Source organism: Buteo buteo, chromosome 6 (genome assembly GCF_964188355.1).
Source record: "Buteo buteo chromosome 6, bButBut1.hap1.1, whole genome shotgun sequence".
Taxonomy (NCBI): domain Eukaryota; kingdom Metazoa; phylum Chordata; class Aves; order Accipitriformes; family Accipitridae; genus Buteo; species Buteo buteo.
The window spans coordinates 13,584,157-13,603,457 of NC_134176.1; the positions used below are offsets into that span (position 1 = coordinate 13,584,157).

The window sequence follows — 19,301 nt, forward strand, 5'->3', positions numbered from 1 at the left end:
CTGGGGAAGTAAATTGTTACTTAACAGCAGCTAAAGACACCTTTAGACGCTGCAGTTCAAAGTGATTTGGTTTTGTTGTTTGTTAAAGGGAGCAGCCAGCATCAGGCTGCCCTGTAGGGAAAACTGGGAGACTCGGGAGGGTCATGCCCCAGGGTGGGACATGCCCACACCAGCAACACGATCTCACAGAAGCTGGTAACAGGGGTCCCTCAACAGTCCCAGACACAGCAAGGGATGAACCAGGTCCAAGGGCGTTAAGACCTACTAACGCCCTCAGGCCCCTAATGATTTTTGTGGCTTTCAGGAGCCTTTTCCCTTTTGCCACTGCTGCTTTTGATTCTTGAAATCTTGGCCTCTCCTTGAAATATAACTGAGAAAAAGCAGAAATGAAGAACTAAGAGCAGCTGTCCTCTTTCAGGTGACAAGTTATCTTTTTGTTTCTCCCCATGACACAGGTGTGAAGGATACTTCTCTCAGCAGAGTTCTTTGAGGAATATTTATAGAAAAGTCAGAATCAGATCTTTTACATCTCTACTAGGTCTCCAAACAGAAAGTATGACCAAAGACATTGAACACCTTTTTAACATTTTAGGATAGATAAATAGAACAGGGGCACTTGTTGCAGACTTTGCTGTAGCATAACATTTACAAATGAATAAATAAACCAGTATAGCCCTTAACTGCTGTTTATTTAAAAAAAAACAACATTACTGAGTAATTTACAGGTGCCATATTTGCCAAATAAACTATTCACAAGACAAGAAAGCTGCACTACAGTTCCAGTGGTAAATTCCTTTTTATTTTACAAAAAAATAGCTGCCTTGAAAAGAAATCAAATTAACATTCCTTGCGCTTTAATGTTGGGGTTTTTTTAACCTTTTATTTTGGGGAACGAAAAATCCTTAACAATACAGATACATTATATTTCTTCATTATCACCCAGCACAAGCTACAGCAAATGTACCCACAAATATTGAGGCCAATCACAGGCAATAAATTCAATCTATTTTACATATTGCTATGAAAAGTTGCAAGTTGCTGCTTGGCTTTCAAGGGCCTAGATGGCAGTGTAGTTCTTAGTGTAATTAGTCAATTTGATCTTCTCTGGGAAGATAATATTAACTGAGAGGTTTTCCCCATTGTTAGATTTCAGAAAAAAGTTCTTTTTCTTGCGTAGGAGATGACTATATTTGGCATTAGCAAGCCACATTTCACATTTTGAAAAAAACACAATCCCAGTTGTACCCAAGACAACAAGACATGTAAGCAAGCCCAGTACAACAAAACATATCACCTGGCTTCTACTGAGCAAGGGATCTGCATTTTGGATTGTTTCTTTCATTGTTATTTTCAGGATTTCTTGTTGTTGATGCACTGATCTGTGATGAGCTTTCGAGAGTGGCTTGTAATTCTGCATATGCTTTGCCTCCATATTCACTCCAGAAAGACTTGTGTTTTTGCTGGGAAGTTTGCAGGTCACACCCACAAATTCAGGTTTACAGATGCATTCGAATCCTCCTTGGGGATGTTCACTGCACGTCCCTCCATTCTCACATGGGCCACTTGCACAGAATATGACACGGCTGCTGCAGAGCTTTCCCGTATAGCCATGGGGACAAAAACAGCTGAAACCCCCACCAATATCTGTACATGCTCCTCCATTTTCACACGGGTTGGATTCACAGTCATCTCTATCTATTTCGCAGAAGTTGCCAGCAAAACCAGAAGGGCACAGACAGGAAGCATGGGGTGCAAAACCGTTGTCGTCAATGCATGTTCCTCCATTCTGGCAGGGGGAGCTAGAATAGAGAACAAACACATAGAATTGAATTAAAGTCCAACAAAAGAAGCTATTAGGAAATATTTTATATAATAAAAGGAGCTGGTTTTCTTCAGAAGAGCAAATTCCAAATGCAAACCCACTGAAGTCAATGAAGTTAAATCAAGAATGAGTTTGTTCAACAGCTTTGTCAATACAGATTATAAATCTTCTGCCAACCCTTCGGGCAGGATTAGTACACCAGTATATAAATTCATCCTGAAGAGCTGTGAAGGGATTTTAAATTATTTCAAACATTTATTCAAATTAAGCTTCCCAGTGTTTTCATATGCTTAGAGCTATTTAGCTGAGCAACTATTTAGACAAGACTGAACAAAGACACTAGCAGCATGGCTTTCTTTTCCACCTGATTATTCACAAGATAATCTATGTATTGTACTGGCAAAGCAAAACACTCTGCCATAGCAGCTAGGTGTAAAGCTGATTGTTTTTATTCTGCATCTCCAGTGCTCCATGACACAAAAAATTTAGAAGCAAACACATACTTTCCTGCAAACTGCTGTTCGGCCAAAAATTTTGATAAATATAATAAAAAATATAAATGGGATAATTTCAGCCTTGGTAAAGGCAGCTGTAATGTGAGGACAGGACCATAGGAAACCAAGTATTTCTGCAAACCCTTTAAGAACTTCATAATTAATAACCTGGTACTATGTTTTAAGTGATGTAAATTCAAAGCTTACAACAAGCCTCTCTGACAACAACAGTTTTCCTAATACTTATAAATCTTTGAAGACATACAGCATATACCAGTACATAGTTGAAAAGTCCAAGCTGTTATTTAAGTGTTACATTTCCAGGTGAAAGCCCCAGGGGTAATGAACATCATGGCTTCATGAATGCTGATATTTCACATACGCAGCGATCAGTAGCAACTGGCATTATGGTTTTCCATGGTGGGACACAGAGATTTAAGATATCTGTTGTTGTCTGAGTGAGATGACTGTGAAAGAGATATAAGCTCCTGACTACAAATGGTCCCTGACCACCGGTCGGGTTAAGGTTGAGCTTCTCAAATGCCCAGCCATTGCTCTGGAAGTAGCTGTGATAGAGACTACCCCAAACACCTCTGGCTTTACTGGGGACTGAAACACTTGGTGGCCACCCATCAGGAGAGCCTGAATACTGTGGTAGAGAAATCATCTGGCTGTTTTTTCCTGCTTCCACATAAACTGCTCTGTCCTCTTGTATTGTCATTCACTGTAGACGGTGACTGGAAAAAAGGCTACTGAAAGAACAAACCGCAAGTCTGGAAGCAGTATTAGGAAAGCAAAAGGTGTGGTTGCCCCTGGACTTTGACATAGCAGTTGTTGGTGACAACTTGAGGTGATCATGCAAACAAGGAATTTTGCCAAAATCACTAGTCACCATGTCTGCTTTAAACAAAATATGGAAGCTGTAGTTGTAAAGTCCTTGAGCAAATGAATGGTTATGGCCTATCTTGGAGAGTCTAGCACCCTCGCTTTACAGGTCCCATGGAAATCTGACAAGCTGTTTCGGATATGGCAATGTGTAGAAATTTGAACCCTCACGGGTGGGTTAAATTACAGTACTTTCTAGGGAAAAAGAAGAAATGGCTGGAGAATGTAAGTGTAAAATTTTTTCTGAACGTTTCAGAAGTGTAAACAATTTAAATAAAAAACAGTTAAGGGGAAATATGCAGAATTTTGAAAATTTTCTTTATTAATTACTGAGTTGCATTTGCCTAATTTTAGTCTATTTAAATAAATCAAGTATTAAAATTACTCTCCTTGAATAGAATCCGTTACTTTGCATTGGCATTTAACGCATGTTCAGCAAGGTGTGGTACATGAAGGGCTAGCTGTGGAAACAGGAACATACCACTTCTTTGCTTTCCAAATACTCTGCTTTCATTTTAGAAAGTACCACTGGCTGCTCTGCTTCAGGGCGAAACTTCAAACCATCACACGGATGTCACTAATGCAGATGTATCTGCCCGATTTTGTAAACAGACTAGAACAAACACTTTGAATTGTGAATTGGTTTGGTTTTATCTGTGAATATTAACTAAGGAGCCAGCAGCAGTGCTTAGTAATATCAACATTGTTAACATTAGCACTCAGGTAGAGCGGAAGTGAGGTGTGAATTAGATGGCATCATATGATGAGGTTTCTTTCCAGCATGTGAGGTGCGCTCTCTGGTGGACTGTGAAGTATTAGCAGACATGCAGTGTTTATGCTGAGAACAGTTGTCTTTTCGAACTAAAAGCCAATTTGCAGAGCCTGCAGCTCATTTTCCTGAAAAAGACACAGCTTTCTAGAGAAAAAGAATTACTGTTTCAAGTATGTTGTTTCCTTAAGATAAATTGTTCATGATTTCCAGACTAGCTCATGAGCATTCAGTTCAAACACAGAGTACCATCACAAAAATGTAGTTTCAGCAATTTAAAACCATGAGGATTTTAATCAAGTACATGGAACTAATCTGTGTTATTTTGTTGATGCCGTACCTCACCTGTTCTTTGGGACAATTAATATATGTCTATGTTGAATTACTGAAATATTTGTTCTACAGATGAAATGTAGAGAAAGCAAGCTATTCACATCCCCTATGTTAGGCAAGTAGCTTGGATGTGATTCAAGGCACTTGCGAGGAAGTTAAGTTTCCTCATTGTCAATGAAAAGAAATAGGGCAATCAGAGCAGTTATCTTAGAGGTTGAAAGTAAACCCAGACAGAACTGTGTGACTATGTCCCAATTAAAAGCAATGGCAAAAAAATTCCACTGACGTAAAGTTGTAAGAATGGCAATCCTTGCCAGAGACAGTAAGAGGCGTTAATTTTCCTTAAACAAGAGTGTACAAGTCCTCAGGAAGATTTAGTCATAAGGTAGATCTAAATATTCATACTTATCTATTGCTGAGCAGAAAGAGAACCAGAGGGTACCAATATGGAGCTAAAGAAGGCAACCTCCAAAAAGAAGACTGTATTTTAAGGTGATAGTTTTACCAACCTTGTGTACACCAGAAAGACATTCTATATGCTTATGGGATCAGATCCTTGATGAGCTAGAAGACAGCAGAGACTTCTAGATTTCAACAAAAACACCAGTTCATGTTTTCTTTACCTTTGAAAGGTCATCCTTTTTTGAGGCAGTTCTACCAGTGATACTGCTGGAAGTTTTCCAGTCTGTACCCATTGCCTCTTGCCCTTTCACTGGGCACCTCTAAGAAAAGTCTGGCTCCATCTTTGCTTCTCCCCATCAGGTATTTATACCTATGGATAAGTTTCCCCAGAGCCTGCTCTTCTCCAGGCTAAATAATCCAGCTCTCAGCCTCTCCTTATAGGACAGAGATTCCCATCCCTTAATCATCTTCATTGGACTCACTCCAGTATGTCCATGTCCTTTTCGTACTGGGGAGCCCAGAACTGGACCCAGCACTCCAGATGTGTCTTACCAGGACTGAGCAGAGGGCAAGGATCGCCTCCTTCAACCTGCTGGCAATGCTGTTCCTAATGTCCCACTTCTCTTAGAGAATGAAGAGCAGTGGCCTCCCACACCCTGTTCTGGTGGGAGTGAGATTATCTGCTTCAGTAAACTATGGACATACCATTACGTGTCAGTTAAGAAAAATGACAGGCTGCTGGACTAGATGTTTTCGTGCAGACAGCTGGTGCGTTGGCTACTGTTCTTATTACTATATATGGTTTGTATATACAGTTATCTCTCAGAAGAGGTGAGGTTACTTCAAGTTTGTTTACAAAAATCATGGGAAGGCATAAATTCACCACAATAAAATGTGCAAATTATCACTTTTAGTACTGAAATCATGCACACAAACTCATGCTGATAATCTGTAAATCTTTACAACATGAATAGATCAGATTTGTAAAGTCTGATAAAATGTCAGCAACTAGCAGAAGCATTACATATTTTAGCACAGAGATACTTCCACTTAGCAAAGAATTCTGAATAATAGTCAGTAGGAGTGTGGATCTTAAATTAATGTCAGAAATCAATATTTACCCATTAATAATGCAGGGTCCTTTTTTGAGATGGCAGTTTTTTCCTGTAAATCCCTGGGCACACAGACAAATATATCCTCCATCACCAGTCTCTATGCACGTTGAGTTATTGGTGCAGGGTTTTGCAGAACATGGATGAATATCTGTTTAAAAAAAAAAAACAGGGCTCAGTTAATCTAATGAGAAAGAGCCAGTAAGTAGTATATAATACTTCAAATAAAATATAGCTTTAACAGTCCTTCACCCTGCAGTCTATAAATTCTGATTTATTCCTCCCTCTGTTAAAATAGAGGTCAGATTGTTCAACTATTGCAAGCACTTTCAGCTTGTTTCTCTCTTCCAAGCTCCCACTTGTAAAATACGTTTGAATTGTTCCAGTCTATAAATAAGTAATATTATCAATAAAATATTAGTATGGGGGAAAGAACTTCTACATAGTCTAGTCATTCTTTCACAACCTTGGCTTCTCCATGAGCAGAATTCTGATAAAGCAATCAGGAACTGGGAATTCTCCCTGCTCCCTGCCCAGAGCCTGTCATTATGTGCTTATGAACAAACATTTCATAATAACAGAGATCAGCAAGTTACAAAAAATCTCTTAAAATTTCATCTTTTGCTTGGGCTGCATCCAACCCTTACATAACTGTAATGTAGTTCAGAAGAGAGAGCTGTATGACGTCTGGACCCAAAGTCACACATCTCATTTTCTTTACAATTTCCCTGCTGAGACACTTCCCACTCAAATGATTACTGAATTTTTAAAATAATTAAAAATAAATAAACAAACAAGTGCATATTTTAGCCAGCTAATGGAGCAGCTGCAGAGAAGTGCTGACTAGAAGATGCCTTGCACACACATGGGCACACATAACACTTTCTAAGAAGATGAAAAGGGATTTCAGGGCATTTATATTTTACTTTCCACAACATAACATGAAATGTAGATGATATCATGAGGTACTGCAGAATTTTAACCATAGCAAAATATTTCAACAGCCTTAGTTTTTGAATACAATCTTCCCTGGATAAGAGGCTCTATTTTCTAATGCATTAGCCTATTCTCATTGCAAGACAACCACTTTGCATGCACTTTGAGTGTAAGCTCCAATTTTCACAAGGACCAAAATAGCTATGAATACTTTTTGGAGCACAGTTGTTTGCCACCTATTTTCACAGGCTTTAAAGGCAGCTAATAAAGCATGAACTCTGATGCAGGAGCAAGGAAACTCTCTGAAATACATATATGGATAGGTATGTATATATGTACACATATCTATACATACATTACTGTCAGTAATTTATGTCAGGGATTTAATTTTAAAACATAACTTAAAAGCTTGTTGGAACATGTCCTTTTAAAACATAATACATAAATAGCCTCAAATAGCCCATTTTCTCTATTTTTCTCTAGGTTACCTCTCAAAAGGCCAACAAGTGATTTACTTGCTTCAAGTGATAACTGAGTCTGAGATGAGAATTCAAAAATTAGGACAGTACATTTACACATGTATTATGAATGGCCACGATCACACTACCAGTAAATTAATATTTGTGTAAGACTAAGTTGTGATGCTGCAGTACATGAAGCAATCACTGAGTGTTTTTACGAGCAAAGCACACTTGGCAGTAGTTTACGACACAGCAGAATTTCTAGACCCTGTCTCACGCGTGCCTAGCACGGGCATTAGAGGCTCCACCTGTACTCTCTTTGATGACAATTTACCAACACGTGCCCTTGGCAAAGCAGTCAAGTGACATGCAGCACAGTATACTCCGAGCTTACACCACATGTTGGCTTTTTAGCCAAACTGAGGCTAAGATTCAAGCGGGAGGTCAGGGACCCACTAACATGACTATGCAGGCACAGCCAGAGATGACAAGATGACAGAGATGACTGATCTGATTTAGCAAGGTGGGTCATATACTCCAACTGGGCTGTCATTTTTTCCTGGAAAAAATTTGACAAAAATTGGCTTTCCCTTTGTAATGTTCAGTGTTTGATGTGGTTCCTGTACTGCGTATTGTATGTCAGCTGCAGAGCGAAACTGCTGTGCAGCCTGGTTCCACGTGTTCATATCCCTGAGTCCAAGGCTGTGTTTCCACAGGATGGGAAGATGCCATGGCATTCAGTTAGGCAGGCTGGTGCATTCCATTGCAAAGAGGTTAACCAGCAGTGTTAACACTAATACCAATTCACGGATTTTTTTCTTAAAGTGCCATGCAATACGTGACTGCAATAATAGTCATAAATGACAACACTGATCCCGCCCTACATGTTTACAGTGGATCAAGCCCAACCTATAATCTGCATGCCTCTAAATTACTGGGAAGGTCATTCTTGACCTGAACTGAGAACCAGGCTGCCCGTAGTAAAACCAACAGCTACACAGTCAGAGGCATTAGCAAACCACTTGATGATCTAAAACTACTCCAGAAAGGAACTTCCATGATCCAAGCCAAGGAGACTGTACACTAACTTTTCTAGAAAGCAGAAGAAGAGATATCACCACCAGTCCAAATCATCTTTTTTCCTCCCATGCTTAGCAAGCAAATAAGCTGCTGGCCCTATATCTATATTTTACAAATATTTCAGGTGTTTGCAGTAGTGGACAAATAAACTTCAGCCCCTCCCACAGTTTTCCATTCTGGGTTTTGCCATCCTTGTGAGTTGGCATTTGCTCATAGCTGGCAACATTAAAACAGTGGCTATGCCAGAAATTCCCTGGCAAATATTAAACTTTCTACAGCAGCAAAAAGGAAGAATTTCAAGAGAATGCCAGAACTGCATTACTCACGACACTTCATCAATCTCCACAGAAACAATACAAATGTAGCTTTCTAACATGCCTTATCTCATTACACAACTGAAGTTAAAAATGGTCTCCAGTAGCTAAAAAAAAAAAGGCACTTAATGTCATATGCATGTGAAAAATAAAACAACTGTGGCCTGCTCTCATCATACAGAAGAATTCAGTATTAGAAGAGAGAGGTAGGGAGTTCAGTACTTTATGGTAAGAAATTGGTGCGTTTGTATTTCCATATTTAAAAAACAGTTATGCGTATACACCAGTGATCCCCCAAAGAGCAGGAGCCTTCAAAATCCTTCCTTCTTTCTAACCTGATCAAGTTTCAGTCAGTGGTACCTGTCAGTGAGTTACAGCAGTCTGTAATGACTTTATAGAGCCAGGAAACTGACACCGACTTTTTGGCAGAGGATGATGAGATCAGTGGCTGAGCAATTAACCCATTTGAGCTTTCAGTGCTTTATTGGCTCAGGATAACAATTTGTAGCAACCTTCCAATAGCAAGAAAAGGAGGACCCTTCTCTTGATCCCTTGTGGCAAAACAATGCATTTAGAGTAGGTAAATCCACTGGGATGAAAGACTGTCAACATAACACGTCCCTGCAGATGAAAAGATGGTTTTTTTTTTTTGGCTGAATATTCTTGCAGCTTTTCATGGAGATCGAGATTTAAATTGGCAAAAAAGACTCTGAGATGACTCTGTGTGTTGAGAGAAATAATAGTTTCTAAACTTGAGCAAGGGATACCTTTTTTTTTTTTAACTATCTTAATGATTATGTATTAAAATAACATTTTTCCATAAAGATATGGGTACAATTTCCAAAGCATTGTTTTGCATCCTAAGTACCAGTTGCAAGAGGGAAACATTGCAAGGCTCAGAATTGCAAAGATATATTAGAACTTAGAAATTCAGCTAGGCACTTACAGTTTTTAAAAGCATGCCCAGCTTGAAAAACTTAATATTAATTTACAGGAATCTTTAGATGTGAAGACAGTACCTTTAAAAATCTGGTCCTTTGGAGTCATTGACAAGCAATAGAACTGAGCCTCCTAAAGTGGCAGTGGGGGGGTGTTCTGGCTAGCTTTGGAAAGCTATGATTGTAGATCACAGACAACAGAGGGACCCATTCCTCCCCACTAACTGTAATGAGAATCTAGGCAGCTGTCTCAGGTACAAACACATCTGTGAGAGGTGTCCCGAACAACATCTCTGAGAGCTTACAGTCACATCTGCACCATCACTACCACAGCTCCTGCAAACGTACCAGGACAAGCTTTGAACTAAGGAGCCTGCCTGTGCTTACGTGTGCAGCTGGTCAGTACGGTCTGCAAAACCTGATGAGAAGCTAAGTGAGTACCTGAGTACCTTGCACCAAGGTCCATGTCACTGCAAGGATGTGAACTACCTGAAATCTTCTGAGTCTTTTAGTCGTCTTGAAAATTTTATCCAGTTCAAACTGTGTCATCATTAATTACTGTTTTGGGTATGCACTGGCAGAACACATGCATGCTCTATAAATTATAAGCTGTATAACAACAGAAGTCTGAAAGACATGAAAAGAGAATGAGGCCCTGGACACCCGTCCTCTTCCAGCTGCAGCTCCGTGGGCGGAACAGGCGCATGCTCCTGGATGCTCATGTGGTTTCGGCCCCCTCAGATCTCTGGCCGAACATTTGCCTGTGTCAGCCAAAATAAACCAGCTTAGCAAAGGCCAATTCTTCAGCTTGCTTATGCTAAACTGGCTCATTCTGACTGGCAAGGGGTGAGAGCATGCCCACAAGAGCTGTGCTTACCCCTCAGACCTGAGAGGGAAGTGGCAGCCTTTTCAGGCAGACCTTTTTCTCAGTTACACTAATGCTACTCCGCTGAATCATCACTGGGTTAAGTAAAGGAAGAAATAGGCACAATGTTTTCCTTTTCAAGAAATATTAAGAAAGTAGCATATATACGTATATATATAGAGAGAATGTGTGTTAGGTAAATATTTCAAATTATTTAATATATACAAGATCACTTGTATTTTTATAGGAAGGTCTTCTATAACTACAAGGGAGCAGTTATTTGTTGGCCTTGTCCACGATAATCAATGTTTAAAATAGAACGATGAGTTTACGCTTTGCTCACACATATACACAGTTAAAGATACTGCATGCTTCTGCCTAAATTAGTGTAAACGTTCCAGGTTTACGGGCCGCTGCCCAGAATCCCCTTATTATCTGGTGCTAACATTCCATCTTTTGGAATTAGTTATCCAGAAGGACTTTTGCATGTCTGCAGCACCAGAGGGGGCTGTTTCACTTGCTCAAGGACAGGAAAGGCTGTACACACCGATGTCACAGAGGCTGCCAACCCAGCCCTCCTCACAGACGCACTGCCAGGGCTTGGCACAGCTGCCGTGCAAACACCCAGGGAAAGGAACACACTGATTGCAAAGAGCACCCTGCCAACCAGGCTGACACCTGAAAGAGATAAAAGACAAGATAGAGGCATAGTTTATTTTTAAGAAACATAATTACACGGATGTTCCCCTTTTTGAGGCACAATAAATAAACTTTCAGATACAAAATTGGACTGTGCAGCAGACTTCAGCAAAAAGATACCGTCAATGCTTCTGGGATACTAGAAGCAGATTATGTGAAGAAAACCATTTCATTCAGTGAGAAAAAAATAAAGAAATGCTAATCAATGTAAAGGCTTTTCTTACTGGAAAAAGTGGACTAAAAAGGCACCTAGATGTCTATGGTCTATGATTCCAGTTACTGTATCCTAATAGAGTGCTGTTTCATTACAGTTCCATATTTTCAGAGGGCAAATCATTTCAGCTTCTGTCTATTTTACCAGGGCTATGAATTATTGAAGCTGTTATTCCTGTACTAATAGCCCTGTCTGACAGATCTTTTTACCTGCATTCACTGGGAAATTCACAAAATCCATTCTCTGGGTGGCAGCCACTTTTACAGTTCACGCCTGGAAGAAGAGATTTATGATATCAAACCAGAAAAAAGAGCACTCAGAAAAAAAACTGTATCGTGTCCTATACACATTACTGACGTTTTCAAAGAACCCAGACTGTGTAATGTTCTGGTTTTTTTCTTCAAACAGATTTTTTTGCAACATAAAATTTTAAGTGAACTTAATCTGGAGCATGTTACAGTGTTCCTATAGGATAAGTGAAATGACACAAAGAATTAACCGCCAAAGAATACAAAGTCACTTTAGCATACGCAAAGTGTATGCAATATCACTGTACGCTACTTTAAAAGGGAAATTGCAGAACAGATCCACGTATGTCATTTCACACCGTGCCACCCCAAATGCATCGTTTCAGAACTACTTGAAACACAAACGTACCTTTAGTCAGAAAAGAAATTCCATTTAAAACAAGTTAAAGTGTTGAATTCATTTCAACTCTACGTCGGATGAAAAAAAATCCAACCCCCCCCCCCCCCCATTTTCATTCAGTCACGCACGAACAAGGCAAGTTAAGGAGAAGAGGTCTCAGCCGCATTTTTGTGTTCGTTTCAAGTATTTGCATCAAGCAGCGCTCCTCTGGACCGCCACCCTTAGCCCCTGCCACCCAACGCAAACGGCACCGAACGGCGCTCGGCGGGATGCAGAGGAAAACCTTCCCGCGGACCACCAGCATCTCCGGCCGGAGCGAGCGCAGGGGCAGGCTCAGCCCTCGGCGGACACAGCCGGAGGGCTCCCGCCGCCTCTTCCCGCCCAGCCCCGCCAAACTCCCCAAACTTTCCCAACTCGCGTCCCCCAGCCCCCCCCCCCCCCCCGCCCCTTCACCGCGCCACCCTCCCGCCGCCCTCCTCCGTTACCTGGGGCCGCGGGGAGGACGAGGGGCAGCAGGCAGCAGCAGCCGAGGAGCCCGGCGGCGCCCGGCCCCATGGCCGGGGCCGCCCCGCTCCGCTCCGCGGGGAGCTCGGCGGAGGGCGCAGAGCCGCCGGGCTCCGGTACCACGGGGCGGGGGGGAAGGAGGGCCGGGAGGGAGGGAGAGAGGGAAGGGGAGGAAGGCTGCCCGCCTCCTCCCGGCCCCCGCGCCCTCCGCCCGCAGGCAGGGGACCCGCCCGGGGTGGGGGGACACACGAGGAGGCAGCCCCCCGCTCCGAGCCCTCTTGTCCTGCGCGGGGGCGGAGAGGGGAGCCGGGCACCCTGCGAGCCCCGGCTGAGCGCCGTGGCGGTGGAGGGCGAGGGGAGGTAGTCTTGAAGGGTGCGGGAGGAGGGAGGGAGGGAGGGAGGGCTGGCGGGGGGGTGTTAAGCACGCCTCTTAGCTCGGTGAAACTTCCTCGGGCTGGCCACGAAGAGCTCCCTTGGGGCTGGTCTTCAGAAATCTGAAGACTTCTCGCCTTAGTCGGTCGCATCGGAGCGCCAACTTTTCCGGGGAAGACCCCAGCAAAAGCAAGGAAGGTCAAATATTTTATGTTTCCCAGGCTAAAGGGTTAAACGCCCCCCCCCCGCCCCCCCAGCACCAGAACACCCCAAACGCTACCTTGAGCGGTCTGTTACACACGGAACAGATCCAGAAGAAACATTACTTCCACCACAAGGCAATTTAAATTCTGTGTTTTCTTTCGTGACTCTTCCTTCTTCTTTTCTACCTTTTTATTCTTCCTTTGAGCTGTCCCTTATGGAAATAGACTGGCTATTTTGTATTCTTGGTATTCTTTCTTGTTCTTTCTTTGCTTCTTTTAAAGAAGTTGTGCCTGGTTTTTAGGATTCCTCAGGGACCTGTTTTCTGCTTGCTGATGTAGTGCTTTCTTCCACCAGACCTCATTTACCAATTTGTCTGCATTTATGTGAAGCAACTAGAGATCCCTATAATATGGTAAGAAAACTATACAACCATCTGTTTTTCCTCTAGAATTATAATGAGCTAATTCAACATTACCTGCCTGAGAATATACACACCAGAAAGCACACATTAGCTTCACATAGCCCATTTACTGGTACTTGAAGACAATATCACTTAGGTTGAAAAAGTTTGCTTCTGCTAGTGCTGGCTTTTAGTTTTAACCAAGAATGGGGGAAGTGAAGGACAGAAAAAGGAAGAGCAGAGAATGAAGACTGGATTGAAAGAGACCACTTAGAAGTAAGGTGTGAGAGGCAGATGCTGCTTCTTCAAAGCTCTACAAAAGTTGTGGTATCTGAAATAAACTGTGCCTATCTGATTCTATAGGCACAGATTGCTCACACGCCCGTTCTGCTTCTCTTGCTTTCCTTTTACTACTGAAACACTACTTACTGTTTTGAAAAGGTTACTTTGCCGTCACAGCTTTCACTGTAGCTCACCAGACCAAGCCTTGCTGGGGTATCGTGAATGACACTCTAGAGGAGTGAAAATGTGAAGTGGTAATGATGACTCTGCCCTTCTGTGATCCTGTGCTTTTCTGGGGTAAATATCAGCAACTCTTGGTTAGTCTGTTCACTTTGCTTTTATTCTTAGTTATTTGTTTACACTTAGGCTGTCATAGGACCAAGGTTGCTTTTTCCTCCCTTATGACCTAACTTCTCTGCTTGGTGATGTAGAAGCCTTGTTATGTTAGACCTTTGTTTGCATTTTTTGACCAAGAGGCAACCTGGGTAGTTAAAAAGCTTATAAATGTTCTGTGATTTCAGTGATATTCCTATAGTAGCTTGACCAGCTGGTCAAAAGAAGGCTTTAAGCTTTCTGCCTTTCTCCTTGTATTCTTTTTTCTTCAGAACTTAAGAGTAGAGAGTTTGTAGAATTCATAGGTTTTATCTGTACACTCATCACTGTCAAATTATCTGCTCTAATTTGCATTGTAAATATACACTCTGACATATGATGGCACGTTTCTTCTGAGTTAACTACTGAATATCAGCTGCATTATCCCAAACTGACATCTTATGAAAAAATCATTAGGAAAATCTTGTTCTCACAATCCTATATATGATATGTTCTAATCACCATTGCAAACTTCAATTTTCGTACTCTCTTTTTCTTGCTTGTTTTTCAGGCTTTTTAAATTTTTTTTTGCATAGATACACTGTTAGGCAAAAATAACCTATTTTTTAGAACAACTCCGCTTTTTAATCTTCTGTGTCTCAGGGGTGCCTCTTGGATTGCTGGAATTAGGACAAATCTCCATTTTCTCATCTCCTGTACTTACTTCAAGAGTCATCTAAACAAACCCTGCTAATTTTATTTCCAAGAGGTCAGAATCCTTTTTGTTAGAGTGGAGTCTATCCAACATAACCAGAATCTGTTGGAACTGAATCTGCCCAGATACTAATCCAAAAATAATTTCAAAACAGAAACCCCAGTGTTCTGTAAATCCAGACTAATTCTCCTCTCTCGCCTCCTTCCACCTGAACAAACCAAACTGCAAATCATTTTTACTTACCTTGTTTGCTGCCAAAACCGCTCTGATCCAAATCTCCATAGTCTTCACAATAGTCCTTGAAAATTACAGTAAATATGTTCTGGCAGATCTCAGTGATTTCTACTGAGAATAGACTTAATTTTTTTAATTTGGGTTTGTGCCCCCCCCCCCGCCCCGATGTCTTTGCATTAGAAATTGGAAATTAAAAAACCTCCTGTAATGGTTGTCTGTGTATGGAGATCATCCAAGGTGTTAATGATTGTACCAATTTCTTCACCTAAAAATACTTGAGTGGTAAGTACAGACTGAGGAGTGCTGGTCTACTGAGCTCCCAACAGTCTACCTTTCTTGGGAAACAGTTTCATGGAAACCTTGGGACCCTGGGAGATTTACTTTGGAACTTGTTACAGGAATCAGGGGCATCAGGTCATCAAAGACACTGACTACAACAACTGAATCCAGAAAAAAGTCTTCAGGGATCCTTGTCCAGAAACTGAGATACTGTTATTTCATTTGTTCCAAGAAAATGGCACACAGCAATCCTGCATTCTTAGGCAGGAATAATGAACATGTTCAAAGACTGAGCTACTGGAAAAAACAGACTGAGGTTGAGAATTTAAGCTTGGTAAAAACTTCCTTTTGTACATTGAATGTAGAAACAGAGTGCTTCGACCTTCTGGACAGCAGCGTGCAAGCAACTTTGCAAAGTCTGGAAATCCAGAAGCAGCAAGGAATCGTTGAAGTTCTGTCCTGGCTGGGAGTATTTGTACTCTCAAGTGCCTGTTTGCCTGCTAATATAACACCTTTTGACTGCAGAGAAGTTCAACCAAATTTTGATTTCATTGTTGCAAGAATCTGGAGATGGAGAATCTGCATAAGTGACAAGAAACGCAAAGCAAGTCATCAATATAACAGCTCCTACAAGTCCCCGCAAACTGCTAGTAGCTAAAAATCTGAGGCTAACAGCAGAGTCACATAGAAACCATGTGTGAAACCCCTCACGAGAGGAAGAAATAACTGTGATTAATTTGGGCTATCCTTAGACATATTACAAAGAGAAATAAAAAAGTACCGATTACAGGGCAGTGCCATCTCCCTTGCAAAGCAGCAATACTTTGCGAATGAGAGTATCTGAAACTCTAACGTTATCAGTGGAGAGGTTTATCCTTTATCCCTTGAAGGGATCTCATCAGCCTTGGATATACAAAGGCACAAAGTTTTAGGATCTGTTAACTAGGTTTACAAGTTTGTGCTCCGTACTGTACTCTTTGAGTAGCATTGTCCATTAGAGAAAAGCTCATCAGATGCAGCTGGAGCCTTAAGGAACTATTTTACGCTTTTTATGTTAGGCTGTCCCATCCTCATGGGTGACTGAACAAGATGGGCTGAGCCAGCCTACAAGCTTGTCGGGGTTGAGGAGAGCATCCTCGCTCTCCTTTTCTCCTAACCTCCACACCATGTCCCAGTTGCACAGTTGCATTTCTCCCCCCATGCCAGCTGTAATGCGTTACCTCTGGCTCTTCAGCGAGCTGATTCAGTATACTGTGCTGGCAGATGACTGACAAGAAAAAACATGAAATTATTTCTGCTGTCATCGTACCCACTTCAATAACATGTTTCTGCCTTCACAAAAGGCAACAGGTGAGTGGGGAGACAGGCTTCTCGTCCTGCACCTTCTGTATCAGGGCACATAAACCAGAAAGTTCTTCTGCACAGAACAGATTTCACTGCACACAGAAATAGCAGCTATCAACAGTTAGCTAGAGATTGCCAAAATATTTTTTTTGTCACAGTAGTTTTTTCCCATTGGAACAGTAGCCCGAATGTGTAGAGCTAAAATATACAGCAGTAATTTACAGGAGTTAAAGCCAAACCCATTCCCTTGCCTAGCACTGAAAATCCTCATAACCTCCCTCTCTAACTATTGACAAAGCACTAGCTCAGTGCTATCTATCACCCAATTACTATAGCACAGAGAATTCTGCCAGCTGTTTTAGAAAATACATTACATGGAATCTTGGCTGCTCTGAAGACTGAGGCAAAACTTCCATCACTAGGGCAGCTTTCCACTGACTGTAGCAGTCTTGATTAAAAAATGAATGCAAATTTAACCTTTCTCAATGTTATGAAAGTCAGAGATTTTGCCATTTCTGAGATCATAGCCCAGCCCTTCTTTGATTTTGTAAAAAAAAAGCCCTAAATGTAGGAATTTGAAATATTCAGTAAGATTCTACATTCAAAGTTATTCCACTGATAGATGCATGCACCTAGCGATTAAAATACAGGGTCGAGAAACTACTACATAAAAAGCAAATCAAGACAACAACAAAACCCCTTATTCTTCTAATAGATTTTTTTCTCATCTTGCTATTCACAGCACAAAAGATGAGAAACGAGGAGAAGTACATGTAGTATAAGCATAAAGTAAAATAAAATATATTCAGGAAATACAATTCTGTCACTAATGCAAACAAAAATGAGATCTTATCTGAAGATGTTACAAAAAGAATACATATGTATTTAAAGAAATCTAAGGAAAGACATTTTTCAAAGAGCTGGAAAGGTATCACTATCATATTATATAGTGCTGGGCTGTCTGTACTTGAAGTATAGAAAAATGAAGACACGTTCATTGAAAGACAGTGTGAGGATTGTGGAAGGACTTTTTTATTCTAAAGAGCGCGAAATGCTAAAAGTTATATCCATCATAATGTGGGACCACAGGAAAGACAGAAGTGCAAAAATTTGTAGTGGGCAGAAGTAATGGCTAGAACTCTAGTTGGAAGAAAGATTAATTTAGCCTGGATATATAGACATTTTCTTTAACACTGAGGTTGATCAGAGAGTATGACAGTTTGCCACCAGAGTAGAGGTAAAATAATTAGATGTCTTCAAGGAAAGGTTAAGTACACTTAAGGGAAGACTAATATAAAACCATCATTGCTTGAAGCAGGTGTTTGGATTAGATCATCCAAGATGTCCCTTTCAAAGCCATCATTTATGGTCCTGCAATACCTTTTGGTCAGGAAAACTTTCCTTTGCAAACTGATGTTAAAAAAGCTTGTATCCTAGGGATTTTTAAAAGGTGTTTGACAGTCTGACAGATGTTAATATTAGCTAGGAAGTTTGTGTCATAATATGTCCAACACATCCAACACGCTTTACCTACTTGGAGATGAAGATAATTTTCAGTTTGTAATTCACACCACCCTGTAATGTTTTATTTTCCTGCAGTGTGAAAGATTTGGTGCAGTGAATATGCACCTAGATTCTTAATAGTCAGCCAGTAAACAGGACATTTTTGTTACTGTGTTAGCGATATTACATTTTAAAATACATTTTTAAGTACTTTCCTGAGGCTAGTAAAGTAATTTTACTTCCTGTATAAAACATAACTAGATCTGAGACTTCATTTCAGGGCAGGGGCTGCCTGTGTGTACACAGGAGAGAAAGCAAGAGAGGGAAAACCAGTCTCTCTATTAAGGCACTAGGTTCTTATGGTTTTCTGAATTGACAGAATAAATTATTCTGTCTTCTGGCTGAAAGAGATATTTATAAAGAAAAATGGGCTGTTTGCTGTGAGACAGACATAGATCAAAATGAACAGCTTAGTTTTAACCACATGGAGTTTGAAATGATAGTGAGCCATCGAAGATTACGTGTCTAAGAGAGGGGAAATTCAGCATTGAACCACTGTTCAGGTTTTTTGGAAAATTGTCCACTTATGGATAATCCAGAAAGAGAAAGCATTGTCGTGTATTTCTGAGTGTGTGTAGAATCTACTTATATATAATAATATATATCTCTCTATATGATATCTAAATATGGATACAGGAAAACAAACAGATATAGGGGAAGTACATAACAGAAAAAATAAATGCATGAAGAAATCTTTTAAAAAAATATCATTTATCAGTACAAAATAGAGGTACTCTGACAACTTACAAAACTTTACACTCTGGAACCTCTAGCATCTTCTGATACTAACAGTTTCAACCTGAACTCTGACACTTAGAGGTGCCTGCTGTTTTTAAAGCTTTGAACTGACCATGATGGAGGCTTTGGGTGCTTGCAATACCCCAGGGAGAAGTTGGTGTTTGGCAAAAAATAAGTCAAAAACAATCAGCACACCTTTCTAGACTCATTACTACTGTCAGAACTCTAGCTGGTATTCAATTTTTGATTTTTGTCTTAATATCAGCTGGATTTTTTTGCTAACTACAGAAGTAAGCTGTTATTTTCACTCTTAGTGCTTTCTCTGGTTTTGTGCCATTTTAAAGGAAATATGCTGCGTTTACTTCCATTGTGTACAGCTCCT

At 40.8% G+C, this 19,301-nt stretch overlaps 1 protein-coding gene across 1 annotated transcript; it reads right to left on the minus strand.

Annotated features, from left to right (window-relative positions):
• Positions 1-676: 676 nt before the first annotated feature.
• DLK1 (delta like non-canonical Notch ligand 1) lies at positions 677-12,640 on the minus strand. The gene is made up of 5 exons (XM_075031059.1): positions 12,458-12,640; positions 11,534-11,597; positions 10,959-11,089; positions 5,827-5,968; positions 677-1,799 (listed from the first exon to the last, which is right to left on the minus strand). The coding sequence occupies exons 1-5, from the start codon at positions 12,525-12,527 to the stop codon at positions 1,058-1,060; spliced, it is 1,149 nt and encodes a 382-aa protein (XP_074887160.1). The 5' UTR covers positions 12,528-12,640; the 3' UTR covers positions 677-1,057.
• Positions 12,641-19,301: the final 6,661 nt, after the last annotated feature.